The following is a 26,413-nucleotide window of genomic DNA, read 5'->3' as shown; positions in this document are numbered from 1 at the left end:
CTCGTGGTTTGACATTTGATGTTCTACTGACCAGAGCCCGAGACTTCTTCTCCACGTCGGGCCATGGTATGCACTGTGACTTTTCATTCAAGTGCTCATCAACCCTCGATTATGTGTTAAGAATCTCGGGAAACAAAGGCACATTAAATCACACCATAGTTTTTGGTATTGGGTTCCCGATGCTCATCCGGGTAATTATCTTAGTGCCACCACCACCACCCCTAGCATCGTCACCATTATCGTCATTATCGTCATTATCATCATTGTATGACGAGGTGCAGAAGCGCTCTGACAGGTGAGATCACACCATCCTGACCGACGACAGCATTGCTGGTATCCCTTAATGAGCTCCTTCTCACAGTATTACATAGACAGCCCCTTGCATCGCAGTGACCGCGAACCGAAACCCTAGCCTTAGTCTCTTTAATGTCCAAGCAGCTCATTGTACAACACTCTTGAGGTGTTTCCCGGCACAGACTTCAACGATGGCCCGAACATCCTCAGCGCCAACGGGCAGCGGGAGGGGGCCATCGTGTGCCTGCTCGAGGTCCGGGATAAAATTTGGGAGCCCCTGACCTGCCCTCGGACAAACTTCACCAAAGAAAAAAGAAAACCCGCCCCCGTTGGCGGATTATCGTGCCCTTTTCGACCAGCGCGAGACGAAAAGACCTATACCGAACTCGGAATTAGAGAATTCGAAAACATTGCCCGAGCTTACCGATATCATAGCCATCGAAACCAACACCACAAGTTCTCCACCAACTGGTAGCGAACTTCATGCCCCCATTCGCTTCGGCTCTCGGGAACATTGCCCACTCACCTACATATGCGTCACCCCCAAGCAGATGATCCCTCGTGACGACGAAAGACCTGAGCCCCTTCAAAACGGTAAACAGCCACTCTCCCCTTCTCATCTGCCCCTGAGCCCCTTATCCATCGTAACTCAATCCTCCCATCAAACGATTCTCTTGAACCCTGTCCACAGCAACAGCCGCGAGCAATCAGACCATGTGCTCCATCGTAAGCACAGCCTAAGGAATAGCCTCATGGACGGCCCATCTGTTTCCGTGACCGACAGCGAAATACCGAGTCACATGTGCCCCGCCCACCGGACCCGAGGCCCCTTTTCAGGGCGACCCATAGGCGTCAACGGCCCTGTCGCTAGAGTTCCGCAAAACAAGACAGTATAATGGTATTGAAAAGATCATGCAAAGTACCGCTCAAGAGAGGGGTGCCAATGGCAACCCCCCCCCCCCCCCCCCCCCCCCCCCCCGGCCTGACCAAATAGATGAGCCCCCCACGCCCCTCACCCGGGAGATGAAAGCCCATCATTTTTCTATTCTCGTCCTGTCGAGCCCATCAAAAAAGTGTGAGCCTCCCGTGGTCCTGGTAGATTACGCGCTCTCTGTGCTAAACGAAGTCACCCATCTCCGAATAGACCCCACTCCCGAAACCCGGTAGTTCTGGCGGGGACCAGGCCCCGTGAGAGTAACATCGAAACCCCAAATATTGGTATACAGTCTTCGCAACTTGGGCATAGACGTGCCAACTCGGCAAGGCTCGGACATCACAGCCCCCTTGCTCGTGGTTTCGTGAAGGCTGCCATGGCCGAGATCGAGAAAGGGGGCAAAACAACCGCATCAACCTCCGCCCCAGCTCATCAGCCTGGAGCTTCGTCATTTCGCTGGAAACCTGAATACCGAGTCTCCTAGATCAGAAGCCCGGTCTGCGTCCCCGTTCCAGCCTCCGAAGTCCCGGATCCGTGACACCGGTAGTGGTGTGCCTACCCTTGTCGTTGCCCATCTCGCTCGTGGCCTATCTACCGAAGTGACTATATGCTTCTATTCCCAAACGACTTTCTCAACATGGGAGAGCAACCTCCACCGGAGTGGGCTTAGCAAGTGATCCATCCCACAAGGTGGATAGGAATACTTATAACCATCCACCTTTTCTGCCGTAGCGTCACCGGCTGGACGGTAACACTAAGCAATTTTGACAACCTGGGTCCAGGAGGAAGTCGAAACCCGGGAGATACATCCATACCTAACTAAATATTCATGATATCAACCCGTAATCTAAAGCTGTGAATATGTCGGATAAAGACCCTCAACCCCAGGGTCCCAGGTTGGCTGTATTCTGAGCAGACCCTCAAGGTAACGCGTTGGAGAGAGAAGGAAGGAGGGTTCGCTGCACAAGTTCAGCAATTCACGTGCTTCGAAGGAAACCAGGAGTGGTGATAGGTTAGTCCCCGTTTCATCCGACAGGTGATTTATGCTAAGACACCAAAAAAAAAGAAAAAAAAGAAGAAGAAAAAAAGAAAGAAAAAGAGACTAGCGTTATCGTTCCGGGCGACGCTTTGCCTGCGTATTATGTGCCTCAGAGATGCAACTGTTTAAAGTAAGGTGATACAATGGGCTATTGCCCTGATAACAAGCCGCGGTGTGAAGGAGAATGCCGCAGCGCTATTTTGCCCTCCAGTTCAGAATTGTAAACCCACATCACTCACACCCGAATCGATGGAATCTTTAATCCATGTACATTGGATCGCCTCTCACCTGGGTCATAGCCAATCCCATATCGCCACCATGCATGCCCTGCATCGCTGCTTGCATGTTCGGCATTGACCGGCTCATGTTGATTCCACCTCGGTTCGCATTCGGATTGCCGTTCTGCATCATGAACCGCGCATCACTCGCACCCCTCTGCTGTACCTGCCTCGTCCGCGGCACCTCGAGAGTGGCCTGTCGCTGCATTGACTGCTGCGGCATGGATTTTGTGGTGGGCGTGTCCATTACGGCAAAACTGTCATCATCCTCCATCTCAGCGTCGGCGTCGGCGTCTCCATCGGCATCCCCATCAGCATCCTGGTCGCTCGCATCGTCGATTGAAGGCGGACCGCTGGTTGTTGCGCCCGGGTCGCTATTGCCAGTGATACTCGTTGTTGATTGTCGTTGATTGGGGCTGGGAAACTGTTGCGCTTGTTGCTGTTGAAGCTGTTGTTGCGACGACTGCGCTTGTTGTTGTTGTTGATGCTGCTGCTGCTGCTGCTGCTGCTGCTGCTGCTGCTGGCGTTGTTGACTCTGTTGGTTCTCTTGTTGCTGCTGCTGCTGCTGCTGCTGCTGTTGTTGAGTCGGAGCCGGCGTCGATGTGTTGCTGTTTGTTTGGTCCAGAGCCCTCTGAGCATTCATGCCACTGTTGGCAACACGGTTCATGCTGATAACTGTCTTCCACCGTTCGATTGCCCTCACAACAACATCATTAAGATCTAATTGTCGGTCCTCCAACCGCAAGCCGACGCCTCGGCCACCGCTCTTGATGCCTGCCTCCAAGACATGGGTCAGAAGTTGACGCTCCAAGGGAACCGTGGCTGGAGAGAAGAGTTTGAACTCGCGGGGTTGTTGCAGACGGTTCAGCTGGTCAATTTGAGACTTCAGGTTGGCGTTCTCTTGCTGCAGCCTGTGTTGATCGTCCTTCATCTTGTCAATCTCGGTCTGCTTCCTACCCACGCTTCTTGCCATTTCCAAGAGCCATAGCTCATTTCGTCTCTGAACGGGCAGGGAGGTCCAAACAGCAAAGGCTGACTGCAGATGCTCATTGACTTGTTTCTCGAGAGTTTCCGCCGACTTTTCAGCTTTCTTCACAGCCTCGCGGGTGTCTCGGACCGGGCCCTCACGGGGGGGATATGTTAAATCTTCCATTGCCGCCGTGGTAGCAGTGGCACAAGTGACCTTCCAATTGCTGAACTCTTCATGGAAGAAAACCTTCAGCGCATCGTACTCTCTTTGGCCGGGTGATTGGACAGACCAAGAGGTGGAGGTGGGATGCTGTGTGGAAGAGAAGAGAGTGGGCGGCGAGGCGAGACACTGCAGCGTCAATGCGGGGAAGTCGAGGGCGAGAGGGTCAAACTCAAAAGGCATGGAGTTATTGTCAATGTGTTGCCTGGCTTGAGGTTAGCGGCTGCGTGAGCTTTTTGTAACATGTCAAGGGACTCACTTGGCTGCTCTCCAAGAGCTCAAGAGCTCTCTCAAAGCGAGCTCCGCGGCGCGGGCGGTGTCCATAGCATCGGCGAGTTTGTGCTTCACATCGAACTGTGCCTTTTGCATCACCTGCTTGCTCACTTGCCTCGGCCTCTTTCCCGCATTCTGGCTTCCCTCCCCATCGGTAGATGTAGCAACATCGCCGTTTTTAGGGGGGATGTTGTTTATGACGCCTGTGGCTTCCCAGGAAGGGGTCCAGGGATACTTGCTGAGCGTCGAGTCAACGGCATATTGGCCATCTTTGGGCAGGGATGGAGACTGGTGAGATTCGGCATCTTGCGTGGCGTCCCGCTTGGACTGGGTAGGCCTTGGTGTGCTGGCCGGGGTTGAGGCGTTCCTCGTGCCCAACGAACCCCTAGGCTGTCTCCGCGTGATGCTTCCTCGCAGACGCTTGATGGCGTCAACGTCGTGGATTCCATCTGGAGGCTTCGGGTTCTTTTCCTTGATATAGAGATCGAGGTGCCGGCCGAGGGAGGAAGAAGTGAAGGCTTGGCCACAGTAGGGACAGTTCTTGTCCTTGGGGGCGGCCAGTTTCTGCTGGCTCGAATCGGCATTGCTCGCGGTTTCCGCCATGATGGCTCGGGTTCTTGGTGTGTACAGCAACAGTTGGGAGGAACAGTGAGTGTTTCGAAGAAGATATCGACTTATGGACACGAGATCGGGGTCGATTCGGGGGCTACAAGGCTTTCGTGTAGAAGAACACCTGCAGCTGCTCCAGGGGAGCTATGTAATCGAGGGTCATATGTAGATGGGTCGGATAGAGAGTGGTCGTTGGCGAAGCCAGCAAATTTCAAAGGAGGTTCAGTACGGTAAATAAAGGGGAACGAGGGGGGAAAGACAGTGGTAGATAGATACGCAAGGAGAGGATGTAAAAAGAGAGGTATGTGAGGGGGAGGAAAAAGAGTGAAAAGGGCAAAATGCTGAAGAGCTGAACGAGTGTGCGAAGAGAAGGAGGTCGGTCGGTCGGTAGGGAGATGTCGAGAAGCAGCCACTACCCTCGTATGAACAAAACGCAGCCCAATCCTTGTTTGCGTGCGTGTAGCAGATGGCTCGTTGTTCACGGCTTCCGGGTTCGGGGGTCGTCGGTGGGAGTGGTGGGCAAGGTAACGACAGGTGTTGGCGGAGGAGAAGAAGTAGGAGTAGTACGTAGTTGGATCCCGGATATTAAGGATGCGTTTCTTGGGGCTTTCTCGGTCTCTCGCCGAAGTGCAAATCTCTCAATCCAGCCGTGGACACTCGCAGTCTCCCGACCTCTTGCAAAACAAAACAAAAGAGAGACGAAGAGGGGTGGGCAAAGAAGGATAGGACGTATGGTGCAAATGTAAAGTACAGAAGAGTAAGGGGAAGTTGCAAAAATGTCACCCGGGATTGAATAATTGCAGTTTTTTTAATAAGGCAGGACGGCAGGGGTAGCACCACGGCCCACGACCCGCGCCAAAGCCAAAAAAGATTAGTAGGAGCAAGAGCTTTCGGTCGGGTGCACCCCTCTCTGTTTCTCTGTCTCCAGCTCCCACCACACCCCCCCCCCCCTTCGGCCCTTCGTCCCATGGGCGGCTCCCCCTCCACCCTTCTCCCGTGGACCATCTCTCCCAGCCCATCTCATCCCGTATCATCCTCCCCAGATTGGCGCTAGGCCAGTCGCTGCACAGACGGAGCCAAGGACGGCCCATCAAAGCTCGTTCAGGGCCGTACGGTGGTCCCACCGCTGTGCTGATGCCCTTTTAATAAGTAGGTAGGTAGGTAGGTAGGTAGCGATGACTGCTATGGGCATCATCTACATTTCCAGCAATGGCTCTTCCCGTATCTTAACCTCATACACCACCTTTCGTCTTTCATGTTCGTACACCCCCTGCTCGACCTTTCCCTCGCAAGGTTACATGGCCAAAAGATGCCTCAATTCCAACCGCAAGCAGCTCCTCCATCGCGCAGCTCCCATCTCCCAAGGCTCCATTTACGCGTTCCCGTTGGTTGGGCCTTCCCACCAACTCTTCAACTCGACACCTCCCCAAACAAATAGCAACCAACCAAGCTCCCTCGACCTACAAAGCACGGAATGAACCTGTTCGACTTGGGTTCGGATGTCACGGCCATCTCACTCAGCGTCTTTCGCCCCGTCGCAATCATTCCAACTCCCAACCTCTGCCTGCCTTTCTCACATGTTCTGTTGGCCGCCTAATGTTGATCTAGTCCGTAGAAGACGAGAGGAACAACCCGCCCTGCGCACCACTCTTACTGGCTTAGCGCGAGGGGCGGGGAGCCGCTGGGGTGCACAGGGAACTTTTGATATGAGGAAACGTGCCCGTCTTTTTTCGTCTCTTGTCGTCTTCCCTCGGGATGCTTGGCCCAACTGGCCAACTCCAGTCTCTCCCACACACACTTGCCGACCCTTCAATACTCTCGACGAACATCCCCTCTACCCCCTGTCGAGCTGCCTTATAAAGCTCAAATTGCGTCGGTCAGCCTAGAGACTCTTGACTCGAACCAACCTCGAGATTCATTGATGGCTCCGGGGCTGCGCAAAGCTGACTTCTGTCGCTGATTGTGGCTGCAGATAATCCAACTGACGGGCCATGGCACATGCTGCGCTGCCAAAAAGATTCTTCGATAATTCTATGAAGTATATGGGAGGGACTTTTGGATTGTGTTTCTTCTTTTTTTCTTTTTACAATAAACAATTTGACCTTCGTGGCCAACGTCGTCTCGCTTTAGACACGTTGACATCTTCCCAACTCACCGCGTTGGATCAATCCTGGCTAGACTGGCCGACTGACCGGGGCGCGGGTTGGCTTTCCCGCTTCATTTCTTTAGGCTCCTGAGCCCCCACTGGCTTGTGTCCGATCCAGTTTTCAGGGGCCTTCCGGGAGATCATCCAGGGGAGCCGATGAAGGACCTGCCGACCTGATGCAAGCGGTGCCGGCAAAATCGTACATACATGGTAGACTGTACAGATAGGCCTGAGGGCTTTCGTCTCTTGAGTATTGCTCGACCACAACATATTCCTCGTCAACTAATCGTGAGGAGAGAATTGTGGTTTCGACGAGAGACGCAGTGATTCCGCATGTCAGCAGCCATGCGATCTGTCGATTATTATTATGTCCTCTCTCTCTTCTCTCTCTGTCCGTGTTTGGCTCGGGGAAGACACCCGGCGCACAAAGCGCCCCATTTTCCTGCGTAGAACAACGGGGCTGGCTTCTGCAGGACGCGACCCATGGACAACGGGACAGATGTGCGCCTCAACGAGTCCAGGTTCCAATGGCGCTTCCTGTCATCCGTTGGTCGCCTGTTGGATTGCTGATGCTTCCGACCCTGTTGGTTCCTTGGAAAGCTGGTTGTCTAGTGAGGCCTGTCGTAGCCGCAGCCTCTTGGATCAACCTTGTCTGAGTCGTTTGGTGCTGGCCCCATCAAGGAGGTCGTTTGCAAACCAACGGTAGCGTCCTGCAGGACACCGATGATTTCCCGCCGTCTCTTCCACAGCAGCTGAGGCTGACATCCAGCGTCAAGACGTGTTAGGTCTCGATTCAGAGCAGGAGACGTATGCTGGTCCGTTCTTTGTCCTTAAAATGCCATGGCCCTGTCGTTGATATGAGGGGGAGGCGAGGCATCATCGATCGAGTTGGACCTAGCATATGATCACTGCTCATGAATGGCTATCTACCCGCCAGCCGTTCAATCTGTCACGAGCGGGTTTTTTTGAAGCCTCATTGAGAATATGCCGCGATGTTGGGAGCTGTCTTTTACCTCTGTAAATCGCCGCCCCTTTTACGCTGCAGATGTTTTGATGAATTGCTCATTACGCTTCTGCAGTAACATGCAGACGCGCTGCATACCGAGGGAAATCTTTTCGTTGGTTGAAGAGGCAGAGTTGCATTCATGCCCTAAAACTATTCTGCTGAGCAACTGAGCGAGCGAATGTGGTGTGTGTGTGTGTGTGTGTGTGTGTGTGTGTGTGTGTGTGGGCTGCAGTTCTGTATGAAAAATAGCCTGGTCGTAAGATGGCGAAAATTCTCAACCCAACGATTTATTACGTTTGGTTCAGTTGTTATCTATTGCTTCACTTTCCAAGTGAATAATGAAACAAACAACACAAACACCCAGATAGTAGGTAGCCTAGTTATCTTTGCAACTATGTTTGAAGAGAACGAGAAGCCTAGTTGCGAGGCGAATTGTCTGACCAGGTCGAGAGATTGTCGGATGGGTACATGCCTTTGTAAGTACTCTGCAGCATACCATGTAGATACCTACCTACCTACCTAGGTAGGTAACATGATAGAATCACCTTGATGCTGGTACCTAGCAGTAGAGGCTACCTCCTGATTGGATGCTGGAGCTTGGTCCATCTGTTCGAAAACCCCACACTAGCTCATTTCCAAGCTTCTAATCACGTGCTTCGTGACGCGCCACAGAGCTGTATAGAACCTGGGGTGAACTGGGGGCGCTCCAGCCTCACGTTTTCTTGGTGGCACCCAAGCAACCCAGAACCGCGTCGCTGCTTCCTGCCGTTCTTCTGCTTGCGTAGCTTCCATATACGTTTTGTATCGTTTAGTCTAGACTCAGCAACCCGCTGCTGTGTTCGGTATTCAATTGTCTTCAACAATGCCTCCCGGTGAGCTTCCCGTCTCTAGCGACTCCACCACTCACACCACATACGCAGCGCGTCCTGTTTGCGACAACATAATTGCTGTCTCGATCACCACTCCAATTCTCCGCCGATCGCCAAAATACCGCGCCCGAAGATGTTGAACAAAAGAAAACACAAAAAGCTGACCGCTCCTGCAGCCATCAGTGACGACGAACAGTCGGACGTGAGCGGCGAGTTCGCGATCCCCATCAAAGAGAAGCGCGCAAAATCCCGTTCGGCCGAATATCGAGATGACGTCCTCGAGACTAAGAGCGAGGAGGAGGAAATTTCTGGTGTCAAGGGCGACTTGAACGGCGGCCGCGCAAAATCCGTCACCAAGGCCGGGGACGAGAAGGAGGACGACGGTGGCGAAGAAGATGAGGATGAGGACGGGGAGGACCTGGAACCTGACGAGTGCGTTTTGCGCGGTCAACTACCAGCGTGGTTAATTCCACTAACGCTGCTACAGATACGTCGTGGAGAAGATTCTTGACCACCAGGTCGCCGAAGATGTTTGCGCCCTTTCTGCCCACACTGGCGCGCTTTATCGGCTAACCAATGCTCGCAGGGCACCGTCAACTTCCGCGTCAAGTGGGAGGGCTATGAGAAGAAGTCCGACCAGACATGGGAGCCCGAGGACAGCCTGAAGTAAGTTGAGCCGTCCGGCCAGCGGTTGAAACAGCGGCATTGGATCGCATGCTGATAGGTGAATAGGGAGGGCGCATCCGAGATCCTGGAGGAATACCTAAGGAAACTAGGTGGCCGCGAAGCGCTGTTCGAGGAGAAGTCCAAGGCCAAGTCAACCAAGAAGCGTGGCCGTCCTTCCGGGGCTTCATCTACGCCGTCAGCAACCGGCAAGCGATCTAGGCATAACGGCCACCCCAGCGAGTCTACGCCTCCTGCGTCAGCAAGGGAGGCCAAGAGCAAGGCCTGGACTCTACCTAGCGGCAGCTGGGAGGAAGAGGTCGAGAGCATTGACGCTTGCGAGGACGAGGAATCAGGATCCTTGATAATATACCTCAACTGGTGCAATGGCCAGAAGACCAAGCACTCCAAGGAGGTGGTGTATAAGCGATGCCCCCAGAAGGTGAGACGCAGGCTGCACATGGCCCCATTTGGCGGAACAGGGGATACTGACAGAAAACTAGATGTTACAATTTTACGAAAGGCACATTCGCATCATCAAGGCCGGTCCCGATGCCGAGATGGAGGCCGAGTCGTAGGACAGCCAACTAAAGTGTAAAATTCCATGGGTTAAGTCTAGGGGCAGGAACGGCGTTTGGTCTGATGGTATACTCACAATTATCCCTCGTCTTTTGGAAGACTTTCATTTGCCTGGCTCATGGCTGTCTTGGTCTTTGCATGTTCTGCGGTCCTCCAAAGTAGGCCGACGACGTCTCACTTGTAATCTGGTCTGGAACTTTGTCTGCGGATAGTCATCCTGCGTCCGACTTAGCGGAAGCGTGCAAAATGTGCGATTAGGATTTCAAGTTGCTGAAAACAAGCCTCCCTCGACCAGCCGTTCCGTCATAGACGCCGCGAAAGCCATCCTGCTCACTCTGCTTGGCCCAAATCAAGGTGCGGTCGCCAATCCGCCAAAGCACTCGGGGTTCTCTACTGACCCATCTCAACGGACCATGTCAGCCGTAGTAAGCCTTGTCTTGAATTCGTCGACGAGATCCATCCCCAGCGGGCGCCGTCGAGCTGGATCCAGGCACGATGCAGGTACGGACGGCGGGGCCCGCGGCATCAAACTCTCCCAAGTCCCTTCACACTTAGATATGTAGGAGAAGGTACGGGATGAGTGGCAGAAGAAAAACGAAGTACGACAGGGGATACAATCCTGCAAAACAAATCAAGCTAGAGGCCAGCGAGGTTGGGCGAGGGGCGCGTCGAAAAGCCGGGCGGGGTCCACTAAAAACGGCTCAAGACCCTTGTTTCGCAGGCGGTTGGGCGTGAGTGGTGGTAGCGCGCTGTCGCTGGTTTCTGGCCACCAGCCTCTCGCATTTCTATTGACTTGGACTGTTGAAAAGTTGGTGGCGGGGCAACGCTTCTTTTTAACGTGAAGCCACCCGCGCTGCATTCCTCGCATGTTGGTCTCTCGCTCTTCCTTTTCTCTGGTATATTCTATGCTCAGACTGTGAAGCTTGTCCTTATTTCCGATCTCACGACCGCTCCATTCAATAAGTGGACAGTTTGGATTGTTCTCCCGCCTGCTCGCCCTCCATCGCATCAGATCCACATCAGAAGCACGCCGGCATATTCTAGGCAGCTCACTCACCGGCTAGAAACTCTCACACACGTTGGTCACTCGGTTGGAATTTCGAGGGAGGCCATTCGTCTAACGGCCATCACCACTACGGACAATTACCCCTCCTTTCAACGTCCCTTTCCTCTCGGCCCGTTGAAAGTTGACACCGAATCCCGACCCTCATCCCGAGACCCAAACATTCCCCGGCTCACGGCGACTCCGCTCTGGCTCCCGGATCTTTACCACCGTCTTCTTTTCCCCAGCCACTGGTCCCACGCCACCAACTCCAGTCTCGCCTTTATCCCCGTCCAGGCCCCCCCGTCGGCCAGTCACTCTGACGGTGAGCTTCACACCGCAACCGCAACCATGGTCAAACAAAACGACGTCATCGCCATTATTGTCATAGTGCTCTTCGTCGTGCTCGCCCTCGTCGCCTTTGGCATCTACAGATTGGTCCACGTTGCACGACAAAGTATGAGCGTGACATCTGGGTCGAGCAGTAGCAGCTCCGACGAGATAGTCGACCGTTGATTCGTTACGCCGGCACTCCCAAGGGTCGGTTGCTTGGCATTCCCCTGGGTATTGCCGCAAATTTACACCCAGGATATCACGATATCGGCCAGGAGCGCCCGTGAACTTAGGCTGCATTTACTTACACCCCCACCGCTCCATCGCAAACGGCGTTGTGTCCGTCTACGAAAGCATGGAAAACGAAAAGTAAGGATGAATTGGGACGAGGGAAGATAATGAGGAAGGGAAACGACAGTATGGGCAGGGACATGAGACATGATTTATTGGGCATATTCACGGCATTTGTTTTATTTTCACTTTCAATGTCATGCGTTGGCAGAATTTACAGAAGATACCGAGGGAACGTCTACGAGGCGAAACATGTACATAACGGAGTGGGGCTAATGGTTAGCTGGCCGAACGACGGCTCAACGTCAAATATCTTCACACGAACTAGGCATCAATCCTGTCTGGTGTATATAGAAGGCCCCATGAGGCTGAGAATGGGAAAAAATCTCTCCAGACAAGCCATATGGATCATTCGTCCCAATCGTGGTGCCTTTGATGGGTATCCAAGCTGTGTTAACAACAGCCGGTCAGCCCTAGGAGCTTTTATGGCCACTTGTTTCGTTCGCGGAATCCAACCTAATGCCCAACGAAAACCACTGGCTTCTCCCAATGACTTGTTGTGCCACAAAGTATTGCTAAATGTCAACTTCATCATAGGTTCGTTTTGGCTACGAGGTTTCTGGCGAGGGGTAATGGACTCGGGAGTCGTCTGGCGATTGACTTTGGTCTCCAATGATGGGGTGGAAACAGCAGCAAAGCAAATCATGACGGCACAGCCACGTTGTTTCCCTTGCCTTGGACCACAAAGAGAACACGGCGAACTCATAAAAGGGGTGGATTCATGTCTAAGATCCGGGTGTGCTATGTGGATCGCCCTCAGATCGGGTTTAATATACTCGCCGTCCCGTACGGTTGCGAGTATTGTTGCCAGCAAAGGTCTATGCTACACGTCATCATGCATGTAGAAGGCCCAGGCAAGCCATTGTTGAGACATATTTGGACATTACATGGCGTTCTCTCACAGTCCAACAGAGGGCATGAGGTGCATCTCAAGCAAGTTAGAGTTATCGGGGGGATGCTTTCCCTCCCCAGCCCTCGCTCACAACACCCCATGGCTGAGTCAAGTGCACGGTATTCATGAACGATAATGCCTTTGAATGATAGGCTTGGTCGTCAAAATGATAACCTTGTGTCAGGTCAGGTTGCGTGTTGCACTCAAGAAGGGTTTTGACAGAAGCAGTCGTGATGCACACGAATCGTACTTTATTGAGTAAGGGGTAAGCAGTGGTACATCTATGCGGTAATCAATCGAAGGGGTACAAGTGTTGAATTGAACAACTATAGTGTCAGACTGAAAGAATAACCAAGAATAACCCCCAAACAAGGGGCAACGCGTTTGACCTCGAAACTCTCACCCCATTCTCCATTGTAACGAATAGACAAACGAGGCCGACATCTTTTACGGCCTGTCAAGACTCGTGAAGGTTTCGATAAAAGACAGAAGTGTCGGCAACAACTCAAAATCATGTCTCTGAACGGCCAGAAAACAAGACCAACAACATCCTGAAGAATACAACGCAAGAATCACACAATGTCCAGATCAGAGCAAGACCACAACTTGACCGGCCGCCAGAGCATCGTTCGGGCACCACATGACCAGAAACCAACGCCCCGAGTACGATCTTCCCGCAAGTCTGTTAATCAGAGGTTTCGTGACGGCGGCGACGTGGACAACCTGAACAAGGCCAACAAACAGGCCGCCTTCAACGCCAAGTACCGACCGGATGACGACGAGCTGTGCGCCTCGGAGAGGACCAGCCCGTATGTAATCGGAGAGGTCACAGTGAACAACATAGGTGTGTTATTCGGGGGCGTCACGTTTAAAATAATCAAGGGACACATATCAGACAACGACGATGTTGTCATGACGGAGAGTGAAAACATAGAACCTACAAAGATGATGGGAAATAGTTTCCGGGCTCGTGAGAAAAGTCCTGGGGAAGACCAGAGCATTTGGTCTCGGATCTTGCGAGAAACACAAGGCTAAGAGTAGTAAAACAGCAATTCTGCCGGTACCGAAGGCTGAGTAGCCAGAAGACAATAAATGGCCAACTAAGTTTGCAGAACGTGGATGGGACCACGTTCCGCGGGTGCGTCTGTTGCTAGGTCTCAGTGGCCAAAGGAGCCTTGATGAGCACATATCAGAGACTTACTAGAACAACAGAAGGAGATCTAACGTCATACACCCATCAAGCTGTCGTATGTGGTTGTCAGTGAGATGTAAGGGTCCCGAGTGTCCGGTAACCAAATGTGTTTCTATCATTAGCATTGCTACTCAATTAACCATCTAGCAATAACATTTCAGCTGTGGAGTATCTTTCGAGAAATCCCATTCCCAGCTACAAGACAGCTCAAAAAGGGGCTGTGAATGTAGGCGTTGCTGGGCACTAATGAAAAGCAATCGCCATTTCTGGACAGAAAACGAACCATACCGTCCGTCATGTTCACCGACACTTCGATTTGGTAGACATATCCGAATACACTGGGCAATCGATCATAGAAAACTTGACCAATGATAACGATGTGCGCTGTCTGAAACCCAATTCACTGATTTGATGACACTTTCCGCAACCTGAATCACTGGCGAACTAATACTTTGTATTTATTCACTGGAACCAGAAGCGTCACACAATCACAGTACTGCCGTGGAAGTATCTATTATTTCGTTTTAAAACCTGCGGCTTTCAAGGAACCAGTCTGTATAAACCAGGTCAACCAGAGTCAAAGACAACGACCAAAGAAGACCCACCTCTGAAAAAACCGCAACAATGTCAGGCAATCCTTCTAATACATCACCCAATATCAGAGCGCTCCGCCACAACGGGCAAATCGTGGGATACGTCAAGGGAGACGAGGTATATCTCTACGACAACTATACGCATGAACTCCAGAAGCAAGATAAAAGGGCGGATGAGCCTGGCCCTGTCGACTATATCTACTCGGACGCGTTACCAGTCACTGAATCCCCAACCTCTCAACTACTCCGCTTCTACCACTCTCCCTTGTCGATCCAGGTTATACAAAACATGCTCGAAGAACTTGGAAGGAAGCTCAGTTCGCGCGTTACCGTTGCTCACTCCCTCAGAGAAGCCGGAAAAGTTCTGGACGGGGTTATCTGGTCCATCGCACCCTACGACTATGCCATGTTTATGGTCGGTCAGGAGGTGCCGCCGGAGGATGAGGAGTGGCAAGGCGTCTGTCCCGAGGCTCGGAGGCAGGCTCACGAGTGGCTTTATCAGAGAGGGCGGATCACAAACCGCATCAACAGCATCGATGAGGAAATTGAGAAGCTCCAGCAAGAAATCACGGCCGTCTCCAATGTAATGGTAGAGGCAGATCATGTGGAGAAACTTTACCGTCAAGCTTGTGTCAGCGTGAATCCAGTTGAGCTCCCTCCATGGAAGATTCCATTAATGGAGAAGGCTGCTGAAATCTGGCACAGGCAGAGGGCGTACGATGACATGAAGAGGGCGAGGGGAAGGGAAACCATGGTCCACTGGGCAGATGAGGAGTGACTATAGCATCACGAAGCCGATGTCGGATGGAATGCAGCAACCACTGTCAATGGGGTAAAAGAAAGGGGGGGAAAAACCATCGCGAGAGTGACAAGGTGGTCCACGAATTGAAGCTGATATAATATCAGAGGACAGCCTGTCTAAGTGAGGCTAATTTCAAAACCAAGACATATCAACAGAATTTAATGCGTTAAAAGAGCATCGACTTTGACAAAAACCGAGGTCGATAACGTGAGGCTGTTCCAGAAGCCAACCAGGTCATCTGAGACAAGTGAGCATTAGGCATCTCTCTTGTCCCTCCAATTCGATTGTTTGACAGGTCTTGATTCTTACACACAGACCGATGGAGATATCTTGGTGACCGTAGGACCAAAGTGATCGCGAATATCGATTGCTTTACAGGGTGTAAGTCGTCGTCCATGCCATGCTGGTTCTAATGGCAGTGATCCGATCAATGAAATATTATTGGCGCCGGGTCCTGTGTTGTTAAGTGCCGAAATTCAAAGGACATGTTAAGAACGAATTTGTATTCGTCCGCAACGTATGTCTTCCGAAGCTGGTGGTAGAGTATCAAAACTACCTGAGTAGGTAGGTACCTAGGATGATCCTGAAGGCATGCAAGACGTTCGTTCATCTGGATATCGATGCAGGGATCACCCCGCAGTGGACCCAAAAGGTATCTACCTAGGTACCTCCACTAGATAGGTACGTACCGGTGCACGATCCGCCCCACAGGCGCGCTACGGCACGTCCTTCGCGTTTTCCACTTTGTCGCCTTTGCCAGATTGATTTCATGCCATCCATCTCAGACCTTCAGGCAGCTGTCATTAACATAAGCAGCGCGCGGTCGACCAGAGACGTGAAATTCGGAATCTGGTCCCTCTTGAAAACGATGCCCATTTTGGAACGCCGTCGACCAGGCCAGCGGCGGCCCGAAAGAAGAGTAGTGGACGACGACGACGATGTCCCGGGAAGCGACCTCCCCGAATACGAGACCCTTGCCTGTCCCCTCTCGGCGGAGGCTAAGCGTGCCATCGCGGACCTCTCGAACAGCCGTGATGTTCACCGCTATCAGAACCACGTAAAGACCTCCATACGACACCTTGGCTTCTCCGTCGTCGGCATCAACGACGCCATCCGTACCCGCCACGAGACCCTGAAGCGTTTTGCCGAAAAGCGTGCCGAGTCCAACGATCTCGAAAGCCAGGAGAAGTCACAGCGCGAGCTCGACGTAGAAGCCCATACCGCGGCCCTCGAAGAAGAGATTCCACGTCTTACGGCCGAGGCTGAGGCCGCCCTTCGTGACCTCATCGACAGGCAAATCGAACTCGACGACGAGAAGGCCGCCTTGACGGATACGGTGTCGTACTTCCAGGCCCTCCCCGAGCAAGCGCCGCGACAGCGCAGACGTCCACGTGCGGTAGCCAATGCCGACGACTCAAATGCAGAGGAGGATGGCGATGCCGTGGACGACCTACTCCCGCCGCCGGACCAGTCCGTCATCGACATTCTCCGCCAGAATCGCGCAGATAAGGCCCGCGAATACCAGCGCCAAACCGCATACCAACGCTATGCTCTGAACAATGACTATGCTGCCTTCAAGAAGCTCTGGCACGATGCCGTGCACGGCGACACGGAGATGCCTCTACCTAACGCCAAGCACTGGTTCGACAACGCTGGGAACCCCATCATGCCAATGCGCCGCAGCCCCGCGAATACTGGGGATGAACCCGGCGCTCAAGCGGCCGACCAGAGCGACGAGGACATTGTTATCGCTGGCGAGGTCAGGGATTATAGGTGCCCGCTATCCATGCAGCTGTTTGAGAACCCGGTCAGCAACAACGTGTGTAGCCATACGTACGAGAAACAGTGGATCGTCGACATGCTGCGCAAGGCTCCAAACGAGCGTGTGCAGTGTCCCGTTTCGGGCTGCTCCAGGGCAAGTACTTCTCGTGATGTTCCGAGAATTTTCTGACTAACCAGATCTATAGGAACTGGGTCTCGACGACCTGTATGATGACCCGGTGATTCTGCGCAAGATGAAGCGTGCCCTGGAAGAACAGCGACGTCTCGACGAGGAGGAGGCCGAGGAGAGCAGCTCCGACGTTGAAGATGAGGACGAGCCTCGCCCGGTGAAGCGTGAGGCTCGCTCCAAGAGTCACAAGCGCAAGGTTGAAGAGATTGACGACGAGTGAGCGCTGGCATTGTTACCTGTGCCATCTCCTACAGGCAAAAAGGCGTTGCCGGGACGAATATTGAAGTGATGATACCCAAAGTTAATAACATGAACCTCTGACGACATCCATTGAGTTGGACTCGGAAAATTCGCGCCTTGTTATTATGTACGTGATGTCAGTTTTTAGTCCCTCGCCATGCAACCTACGCGCCGACTCCACAGATCGTGCAACTTAACCGCTCCCGTCTATCTACGTTTACTCCACCTGCGGGTGCGACAAAAGTCTCACGCAGGTGCGTTGCACGTCCTCGCCAGCGCAACGCCGGCCCCCAGCAATGAGCTCTCCTTCGCTGGCACGAGGCTGATGCTCCTGTCCTTCCTGTTGACCAGAGCATCCACGTAACCCTGACACATGGCCAAATAGCCTGGATAGTACTCGATCACGCTGCCGTTGTACGCGACCATCGTCCGCACCAGACCCGACTCCTGCCCTAGCCTGTCGGGGAACTCGTCCTCTGGCTCCTCCCTGCCCAGAGCCTCGAGGCGGAGGGACCAGATGGCGTGTAGGCACGCGGCGATAATGGCGGCCGATCTCCTCGAGACGAAGGACGCGAGGGAACGGAGGGCCGATATGTCAGATGAGGTCGGTGTGTGAGACGAGGGATGGCGTGCGACGAAGAGATCGATGGAGGACGTAAACAACGGCGTCGTATCTCTGTCACGTAATTAGCAATGGGTTCATGTGAATGATGACCTTCGAGGTGTGAGCGTTACCCTTCAATGGCAGATATCGTTTCCGATGCAAGAGAATACGGCTCGTTGAGCGACTTGGGCACGACGCCGCCAAAGAGGCCCGTCGTCCGGATCGCCTCGACCAAGGCGAACCTCACCACCTCACCGAGATAGTACCCGCTCACCATCTGCTCCAGAGGCTGGAAATCTGGCCTCGGATGCCCCTGCTTCAGCAGCGCATCCCAACGCGTCACGCTCAGAACATCCTGCCCGAACATACCGAGCTCCGTGTTGACGATGACGTCGCGCGCCTCGTCCCACCATTCCCGCGGCCGGTCGCCGAACTTGGGCTTCCCGATGAGAGAAACGGGCAGGTAGGCGGCGATGTTGACGCCGGTGCCGAGGATGAGGCCGAACCGCGTGGCCGGGTGGATGTAGGCCTGCGAGAGAAGCGTGGCGCCTCCATCGTTGAGGATGACGCGCAGCTGGACGTTCATGCCCCTCGCCGCGCAGGCGGACTCGATCACCTCGCCGAGGTCTTGTCCCATGAGACCCTCGGCGGCGAGGAATCCCTTACCCATGCCGTGTATGCGGCCACCTTTCAATGATGTTTGCCTGGAGGAGGCAATTAGTCCACCAGGACGCGTGCGATTCAAGTACAACGACAAAGACTTACTCAATGGGGAAGCTCCAAGCCAAGGCAATAGGCATGGGCCGTGAAGTGTCCTGTCCGTCTTGAGACACCATGTCCCATATCCTCTGAGCCATCCAGTCGAAAAAGGCCATGCCCTCCAGATTCCTGATGTCGTTGTTGATCTTGAACGAGCTCATCCGCACGATCTCGCTCTCGCTCCCCTTGGAGTCCCGGCCCCGCAACTCCACCAATGCGACACGCAGCGTCGATCCGCCCACATCCACGGCCAGATACTGGCCGACTTCGTGCCCGCCGGGGAGCTGATGGTTGTACGACGGGAGCATGCAGGCCATGCTCGTCTGCAGCTTGTCCCTGAACTGGGCCTTCAGAGCATTGGACAACTCGAGGAGGCCATCGCCAAGCAAGGGGCCGATGAGGAGGTCTTCGGCCTCCTTCAGGAACTCCTCGACGTTCCGTGTCGATGTTGTTGTCGGTGCGGTCTTGGAGCACTCGACTGTTGGCCTGGTCCCGGAAACGGACTGAGGGGTGATACAGAAGGCAATAAGAGCCTGTAGCAAAGACTTGCCCCGGAGCAGCTGCTTGACGACAGCGGCCAAGAAGGACTTTGGAAACGTGGTCATGGCAGGGGGGTGATGACACTGCTGCCTGGATCAAGAAAAGGGTTCGAACGGAAGAGGCGTGGACGATGCTGGACCATCTATCTAGCTGACGAGATATTGGACTGTAAATAAACGGGACGGGGCACGAGCCATGACAACTGGGGACAAGGCCGGCGAGATGGGACGAGATAAGTGAGATTTCGTGTGAAGGAGGAGGAGGAGGGTCGCAAAGATGTCGCAAACAACGTTTAAACCGGGACCCCACGGCGGACTGGTAGCGGATCGACAGGCACAATCCGAGGAAGGATGGATGGGGGGGATTGCGTGTGTGTGTGTGTGTGTGTGTGTGTGTGTGCATGGAGCAGGAATGAAACCTACCGGGTGGTGGTCGTTCGACCGTTCGGGGGTTGGCGCAGGCTGGGGACGTCGTATCGTATCCAACGGGGCCCGGCAGTGGGATGAATAACTAACTGCAGAGAGGCAAGACGATGGCGACAACGACCAACGCCCAATGGATATTACGGATCAGAGAAACACTGGCTTGTCTATGAGAAGGAAGGGAGGTGCAGTGGCAGCTGGAGGCGACACCATGTATTGCTGCCAGACAAGGTGAGAACAGGAATGGTCGATGGGAGCTTCTCTCTTCAACGTCGCACAGGCGATGGGGCGACACACACACACCGCAATCCCAATACCAATGCCGCTACAAGGTTCATCTGGCCTAGTCCAATCCAGGCCCGATGGTCCAATCCACGTCACTTGGGGGCCGAATGCTCGTGTTGATGCATGGACGGGTGGATGGAGTAGAAGGTGGGTTTGGAGGATGGATGGTGAAGGGTTGGAGATGGTTGCTGGTGAGAGGAGAGAGAAAAAGAGGGTTGAGGAGAGAGTTTAGGTGAGCTCCGGTAAGCGGAGACAGACGGGAAACCGAACGCGTGCAACAATCAACTAACTGACACGAGGGGATGGTTGAGACTTCTAGTCGCAAAGTGCTGGCTGGACACAACACCAAGACAGTCCAGGCCAGGTCACGAACGGGCAATCAACGGAGAGACGTGCTGTCAGGACACGCTGGTTCGACGCCTCTCCCGAGCCACAATTCTCGCCCCAGGGCCCAAAGTACCCTAAACCGGGCTTAACCTGTCCACTGGGTTGGGTTAGTGTGGTGTGCTTGTGGACTGGTGTGCTTGTTCAAGGTATGATAGATGGTGGATGGGGAAAGGAAATCGCCGCTCCAGCTGTAACGTTGCCTTTAACGTCCTGCCCCATGTCTCCTATCCTGCCAAAAGAGACACACAGTGAACGTCCAAGGGTCCAGACCCCCCACCCACCCGCTCTTTCTTTCTGCGTGGGAAATTGTTAAGATCCACTGCCCAAGCGACATGCAACGACCAATAATGGCCCAGAAGAAAGATGCAACAACACAACGATACAACAGCGCAACGCAAAGTGAGAAACGAAAAACGAGAGTTGAGAGAGGGTCCTGGGAGCCAGGGTGGTTCCTGAGAAGACGACGATACACGTCCGCATCTCAATGATTCCACCGGCTGCGCGATGTAGCTTCTCCTGGCCTCGACGTTTGGCTCCGGATCAACGCGGCTTCTTCCCTTTGCCGCGTCCATCCATCAAGGCCGTGCCATCAAACACTTTTCCATGCTTCTTGCCGGTCCACTCAACAACTGGAATCGTTACACTTGAATCGTTGTCGGAGACCGTTCCAACGATATAACCAGAAACTCAACAGTCTCATACTACCAGCACGAGCCGCCCAATATGTACTCCTCCGGCGCAGCCAGCCGAAGAAGAGCGGGAACCGTGCCCGCTACGTTAGACCGCGCCTCTTCGATCCCCCATGTATCAGTTGCATGCAAAGCACGGAACCCACACCCGTTTCCCGCGCAGTTCTAGTAGCAGCAAGCAGCGCTGGTGCATGTGTCGTCAGCCTCCAGATCGCAGAACCAGGGTCCCGGTTTCGCGTCACGGACGTTTGGTACCTAACGATAGCCCCTCCTCCGCCACCGGCGGTCCATATCGACAATATTCGACCATCGTCGCCACCCGTGCATGGCGTCCCGAACTTTGCTCATATCAAGTAGTGAGTGTATCAACATCTCTCCACACTGTAGGTCCTCTTTGGTGACCTTCCCCCACGGCCATACCAGGGATGTTGACCCGGCCGCATGGCTCATTCGACACCACCACTACTGGACAGCCATGCCCAACCTTGCCCGGGAGACCTCGGTTCATGACGAGTCTAAATCGCCAATGACGGCGACCATCGAAGAAGGACTCCATCTTGCCCATCTTGCCCATCTTGCCCATCTTGCCCATCTTGCTTATCATGTCGACAGCCGACTCCGCTGGCTGCTGGAGTTGGAGCCTTGCCATCCAATCCTTGAAACCCAGGTGACTCGGTCGGCACCTGCGACTGGCAACATTGATGATGATGTCTCCTCCTCGGCGGTTGTGGGATGCCCGCCCCGGTGGTGGGACTTTCCACTCCTCAAACACCGCCGATAGCAGTGACGTTCCATCCCCTCCACCTCCACCACCACCACCACGCGGGGTGGTTTGATGAAATCTTCAGCAGACTTTGGCGCTGATTTCTGCAGGTCTGTGATGTCAGGCCCTCCGCGACGAATGGGACCCTCCCCCCTTCAAGGGAAGCAAGGGAAGGGGGAACCGCCAAACTTTGCAGTCGCTGTACTTCGGTGTTGAGGTAGTCCCTCATAAGCAAGGGCCCCGTCAGCTTTACGAGCTCTCTGTATCTTGACCTTTCTCCCTGTTGAGAACAAAACTGCAAAGCCAAAGCTCACCAGCCCTGCCTGCCACTCTTATCGACCTGACGCTTTTCTCGTATCGTTGCAACCCACACTAGTCCCCGTTCGTATATAAATATCCCACGATGAGGCTGATCATCCGCGACAACGCCGACTCTGCCAGCGAGTACGTCGCCAGCTACGTCGTTGACCGGATCAAGCACTTCAACCCTACCCCGGCTCACCCGTTCGTCCTAGGCCTGCCGACGGGAAGCAGCCCCCTGGGGGTGTATAAGATCCTTGTTCAGAAATACAAGGCTGGTGAGGTAAGATCCTCATCTCTCTGTTGTGTGTGGAAGGCTTGCGGCTCACGACGTGTACTCGTAGATATCCTTTGAAAATGTCATCACCTTCAACATGGTGCGTGAAGTCTTTTCCAGTGGACGGTCTCGTACCGTGTATAACACCGTCATGATTGTTTAACATTGACCAGGACGAGTACGTCGGCATCCCCCGGGATCACCCAGAAAGTTACCACTCCTTCATGTGGAAGCACCTCTTCTCCCACGTGAACATCCACCCCAACAACGTCAACATCCTTAATGGCAACGCCCCCAACCTCGAGGCCGAGTGCGTCGCCTACGAGGCCAGGATCAAGGCCGTCGGCGGCATCGACCTGTTCCTCGCCGGCATCGGCGAGGACGGCCACATCGCCTTCAACGAGCCTGGCTCCAGCCTCGCCTCGCGGACGCGCGTCAAGACGCTCGCCTACGACACCATCCTCGCCAACTCGCGCTTCTTCGGCAACGATGTCGAAAAGGTTCCCAAGCTCGCCCTTACGGTTGGCGTGCAGACTGTCCTCGAGGCAAGGGAGGTTGTCGCTATCATCCTCGGCGCCAAGAAGGCGCTCGCGCTGCAGAGATGCATCGAGCAGGGTGTGAACCATATGTGGACGCTCTCCAGCTTGCAGCTGCACCCCCACCCCATGATTGTCGTCGACGAGGACGCGACGCTGGAGCTGCAGGTCAAGACAGTCAAGGTGAGAGATTCTTATCCCATCAAAACAAAATCAAACACAAAACACCGCCGAGATGCTAACAATGAGAAAAACAGTACTTCAAGAGCATCGAAAAGGTCGCCAAGGAACAAGGCTTCGAACAGATCCTCCCCTCGAAGATCCGCACCGGCCCAGGCCCAGTGCCGGTAACGGTCATTGACGAGGTCGAGACTCCGACAATCCTACACCCGCAGCCCACTACCTCCCGCCTGCTGCGCGCCTCACCGGCAACGGAGTACCCTATCCGCTCCACGTCGCCTGACATTGAGCTCGTTTTCGAGAACATGGCCTCGCGCACCAAGTCGCCGACGGAGCAGCAGCTCCGCGCCATCACGCCAGACCTCGTCACCGACAGAATGGCCACGCGGATCCCCGATCCCGCGCTTGCGGGCCGTCTGACGCCGAATCCCGAACAGCAGCAGTCCAGGTCGGTGACCCCCGACTTGGTCCCTGACCGCATGGCCTCGAGGATTCCGGAGCCGTCGCTCGCGCGGCGGTTGACGCCGAACCCGGAGCAGCAGATGATGTCACGAGTGAATGCCGTCGGCGCTTGATCGAAAGCAGGCGGGAAAAGAAGAAGGGAAGTTGGAATTCGGGAGTTGGAAGCATCTTGGTGCTGTTGGAAATTCTCTTCAGCTCGAGTGGCAAATCTTTTTTTTTTTTTTGTCTTTTTTCTTTTTCTTTTGGGAATGTTTCCGAAAATCTGCACTTTGGGCCGGTATCAGAATGTAGCATGCTTAGTAGACCACAGCCGGAATAAAGGGGCGCATGAGATTTGTACTTGTCAAGCGTGGCATTGTTTAAATAAGGGTGGTGTGGCGTCCATCGAGAATGTCATGAGGACGGGCAGCATTGAAAGGAATAGAAGGAGAAAAACATCCCATTTAAACAAGTCGAAGATCTATAGATTTTCCCAAGGAGGTTTCGTCCGATAAATATCATGAATGTCTCGCAGTATGCAGATGCAAGATTAAGGATAGCCAGGCTCCAACGGGAGTCGAACGGGGTCTGATATTCTTCGCTTTTGATACTTCTTCACCTAGACTGGGGTATAACATAACCAACTGTGCCGGTCGCAGCCCTATTTCCCATTTGCTCCCACCTCCATCCTGCTCTGGCTCTCTCTGTCCGAGATCAAGCAGACTTGTCATTACCTAATATGATGTACAACAAGAGAAAACAATAGTAGAAAAAATCGCATAGCTTCGTCAGTTCATTCAGAAATTTACCACGAGACCCCGTCGTAATTCAAAAGCTTGGGTTTGGACAAAAGCGTCTAGAACTAGATGTAGATGAAATGACAAGCGGATATGGCGTTCACGATTCGGCGGTGAAGTATCGCTTTGCCTTACTGCGCAGTTGCTGCGCCTTGATCTCGGGTGGCACGATGGTGTGGTGTACGACGTGAGGTCGGTAAATTGCTTCCACCGGTGGCATCCTATCACGGTTTGGTCAGCGAGAGACGGCGAGACAAAGGTTGCGACGAGCCTTACCAGTCATCCACGCTGAGCGGAAAGTATTCGTAGAGCAAGTCGTCCTCTTCCTTGGGGCTCTGGCTCAGGTGGTGCCCTGCGGCCGCCGTCGACTTGCTGAACTGCGGGCTCTGCACGTCCGAGTTGGACCTGTTGGGGCTCCTCTCGTCTTCCGAGAGAGACAGGTTGATAGGACCAGAAACCCCTGCCCGTGGTGCCGAGCTCGAAGTCGATGCTCTGGCCAGCGGCCTCGATGTCTCTGACGACCAGGCTGGTATGGGAGGCCGGTTGATTCCCGGCGACATGGCCACTTTCTTCGACGGAGGTGGGCCCCTGCCAGGGTCCTGGTACATCTGCGGCGGTGCCCAGTCTGCTGGTTGCTGGGCGCTGCCTTGGGGTTGTTGGTATTTCAGTACTGGAGTAGGTACACTGCTGTTGCTGCTTTCTTTGACGGTTGTTGCGGAAGCGTCGCTATTGCTTCTCCCCCCAAGTTTTTTGTCCCCACCGGTCAAAGGTATATCTTTTCGGCTGTCAAAGTTCCGCGGGCTACGGCCTCGAACAATGACGGGCCCAGAGTGTACCTCGGCAATCTTGACGTACTCGCCGGTTTGCTGCTTGCCCAATAGGTTGATCTGCACCAAATAATGCTGCTGGAGACCCTTTCTCCTTCCGTTATTGGCCGTCGCGTGCTTGAATTGCAGCCTTTTCCATGACAAAGGCAGAGAAACCCTGTTCGCATCTACTTCTTGTCCATTCTCAAGGTCCAAGACAATAGTAGGGGGTCCGCCGGTAGACTTCGGTTCTTCGGCGCCTATCGGATGCGCACTCTTCCAAGGTATCGAGATGATCTCTGTCGCCTTGCCCTCGATGGACTCGACCGCCGTTATCGAAGCCGCCAGCTCGAATATGGGGATTTGCCGGCCCTGTTCGTCTACAATGTGCGTGATGTGCCGCGGCAGCGTAATTTGACCGGAGCACTGCCACAGATTCCTCCGATAGCATGTCAGCTCGAGCGGCCTGCCGCTGTTCTCGGCGCCAAAGACGTCCTCGGCCACGAAGAACATGCCGTACAGCTCGGCCGACATGTTGGCTTCCACATGCTGGCCGGTCCCGTCGACGACTGCAGCTTTTAGCAAGGGCGCCGAAAAGCCCAAGAGTTTGCTGTCCAGCTCTTGTGTGGTGGAATCTTGGCTGAACTCCTCGGGAGCGAGTTGGACTTCGTACTGACGATTCGAGTATGCGAAAGGGTCTTCGAAGCCCGTGGCGGAGAAGTCTTGGAAGTCGTAGGTCGGCGTGAACGACATGGTGGGAAATGTGCCGTTTGCAGGATCTCTGGAGCAATGAGAAATGGTCAGACCTGGCCAGACTGGCTTTCACCCCATGGTTGCGACACGCCGACAAATAGAAGGATGTCCCCGAGGCACGTTTCTACCGTGTCGTTGTGGCTAGCTGGTACTTACAACAGAGAGTCATCGAACAGGGAAGCATCTATACCGTCCACCACGGCACTGTTCAGAGTCATGCCATCGCCAGACGTCGCGCCGGATGACATTGAGTGGAACGCGGCCATGGCATGGTAGGACGTGTAGAGCAGGCGCCGGCCGGCGATGCGCAAGCCACGCCTTGTGCTGCTATCGCGAGCTGGGAAAACGGCTGTTGGCGGCCCAAGGATGCTAGATATTACTCGGACGAGTCTTGTGTCAAAATGAGGGGAAGGCCACAACCACTCAAAGCTGGGCAAAGAAAAAAGCAAATCAGCTCGTGAAGTCGGAGCTGGCCCAAACGAATGTCTTGTGCGAGCAAAGAGGGATGGAGAAGAGGGATCTCTTGGGAGAGGAGCAAAAGAGTGGAGAGTCACCAGAGAGAGTGACCGGCAGCTGCATCCACCCCTATCAGGCCGCTA

The 26,413-nt window shown here is 54.0% G+C and overlaps 10 protein-coding genes across 10 annotated transcripts; 7 read left to right on the top strand and 3 right to left on the bottom strand.

The window, feature by feature from the left end:
• The first annotated feature begins 435 nt into the window (after positions 1-435).
• On the top strand, positions 436-2,163 carry CDEST_08798 (uncharacterized protein). The gene is made up of 2 exons (XM_062924957.1): positions 436-1,231; positions 1,289-2,163. Exon 1 carries the CDS (start codon positions 846-848, stop codon positions 1,188-1,190), a length of 345 nt encoding a protein of 114 aa, XP_062781008.1. The 5' UTR covers positions 436-845; the 3' UTR covers positions 1,191-1,231; positions 1,289-2,163.
• Position 2,164: 1 nt separating this feature from the next.
• On the bottom strand, positions 2,165-5,394 carry CDEST_08797 (uncharacterized protein). Its single transcript, XM_062924956.1, has 2 exons — positions 3,994-5,394; positions 2,165-3,939 (listed from the first exon to the last, which is right to left on the bottom strand). The coding sequence occupies exons 1-2, from the start codon at positions 4,608-4,610 to the stop codon at positions 2,526-2,528; spliced, it is 2,031 nt and encodes a 676-aa protein (XP_062781007.1). The 5' UTR covers positions 4,611-5,394; the 3' UTR covers positions 2,165-2,525.
• Positions 5,395-8,534: 3,140 nt separating this feature from the next.
• CDEST_08796 (Putative chromo/chromo shadow domain, Chromo-like domain superfamily, Chromo domain subgroup protein) lies at positions 8,535-10,263 on the top strand. The gene is made up of 6 exons (XM_062924955.1): positions 8,535-8,640; positions 8,814-9,069; positions 9,125-9,167; positions 9,224-9,303; positions 9,370-9,742; positions 9,804-10,263. The coding sequence occupies exons 1-6, from the start codon at positions 8,631-8,633 to the stop codon at positions 9,876-9,878; spliced, it is 837 nt and encodes a 278-aa protein (XP_062781006.1). The 5' UTR covers positions 8,535-8,630; the 3' UTR covers positions 9,879-10,263.
• Positions 10,264-10,265: 2 nt separating this feature from the next.
• On the top strand, positions 10,266-11,506 carry CDEST_08795 (uncharacterized protein). The gene is made up of 2 exons (XM_062924954.1): positions 10,266-10,603; positions 10,689-11,506. Exons 1-2 carry the CDS (start codon positions 10,456-10,458, stop codon positions 11,435-11,437), a joined length of 897 nt encoding a protein of 298 aa, XP_062781005.1. The 5' UTR covers positions 10,266-10,455; the 3' UTR covers positions 11,438-11,506.
• A 1,570-nt stretch (positions 11,507-13,076) lies between these two features.
• Positions 13,077-13,532, top strand: CDEST_08794 (uncharacterized protein; the record flags this gene model as incomplete). Its single annotated transcript, XM_062924953.1, has 1 exon — positions 13,077-13,532. The coding sequence occupies one exon, from the start codon at positions 13,077-13,079 to the stop codon at positions 13,530-13,532; it is 456 nt and encodes a 151-aa protein (XP_062781004.1).
• Positions 13,533-14,313: 781 nt separating this feature from the next.
• Positions 14,314-15,060, top strand: CDEST_08793 (uncharacterized protein; the record flags this gene model as incomplete). Its single annotated transcript, XM_062924952.1, has 1 exon — positions 14,314-15,060. One exon carries the CDS (start codon positions 14,314-14,316, stop codon positions 15,058-15,060), a length of 747 nt encoding a protein of 248 aa, XP_062781003.1.
• An 892-nt stretch (positions 15,061-15,952) lies between these two features.
• CDEST_08792 (Putative E3 SUMO-protein ligase Nse2 (Mms21)) lies at positions 15,953-17,255 on the top strand (the record flags this gene model as incomplete). Its single annotated transcript, XM_062924951.1, has 2 exons — positions 15,953-16,999; positions 17,052-17,255. The coding sequence occupies 2 exons, from the start codon at positions 15,953-15,955 to the stop codon at positions 17,253-17,255; spliced, it is 1,251 nt and encodes a 416-aa protein (XP_062781002.1).
• Positions 17,256-17,503: 248 nt separating this feature from the next.
• CDEST_08791 (Putative hexokinase, ATPase, nucleotide binding domain-containing protein) lies at positions 17,504-20,166 on the bottom strand. The gene is made up of 3 exons (XM_062924950.1): positions 18,645-20,166; positions 18,011-18,583; positions 17,504-17,951 (listed from the first exon to the last, which is right to left on the bottom strand). The coding sequence occupies exons 1-3, from the start codon at positions 19,241-19,243 to the stop codon at positions 17,522-17,524; spliced, it is 1,602 nt and encodes a 533-aa protein (XP_062781001.1). The 5' UTR covers positions 19,244-20,166; the 3' UTR covers positions 17,504-17,521.
• Positions 20,167-21,749: 1,583 nt separating this feature from the next.
• Positions 21,750-23,928, top strand: CDEST_08790 (Putative glucosamine-6-phosphate isomerase, glucosamine/galactosamine-6-phosphate isomerase). The gene is made up of 4 exons (XM_062924949.1): positions 21,750-22,307; positions 22,369-22,401; positions 22,475-23,020; positions 23,095-23,928. Exons 1-4 carry the CDS (start codon positions 22,128-22,130, stop codon positions 23,590-23,592), a joined length of 1,257 nt encoding a protein of 418 aa, XP_062781000.1. The 5' UTR covers positions 21,750-22,127; the 3' UTR covers positions 23,593-23,928.
• A 92-nt stretch (positions 23,929-24,020) lies between these two features.
• Positions 24,021-26,339, bottom strand: CDEST_08789 (Putative p53-like transcription factor, DNA-binding domain superfamily, NDT80 DNA-binding protein). Its single transcript, XM_062924948.1, has 3 exons — positions 25,971-26,339; positions 24,532-25,842; positions 24,021-24,476 (listed from the first exon to the last, which is right to left on the bottom strand). Exons 1-3 carry the CDS (start codon positions 26,078-26,080, stop codon positions 24,356-24,358), a joined length of 1,542 nt encoding a protein of 513 aa, XP_062780999.1. The 5' UTR covers positions 26,081-26,339; the 3' UTR covers positions 24,021-24,355.
• Between the last annotated feature and the right edge of the window lie 74 nt (positions 26,340-26,413).

The sequence above is a fragment of the Colletotrichum destructivum genome, chromosome 5 (genome assembly GCF_034447905.1).
Source record: "Colletotrichum destructivum chromosome 5, complete sequence".
NCBI lineage: Eukaryota > Fungi > Ascomycota > Sordariomycetes > Glomerellales > Glomerellaceae > Colletotrichum > Colletotrichum destructivum.
This window is presented reverse-complemented; position numbering and strand designations above follow the sequence as displayed.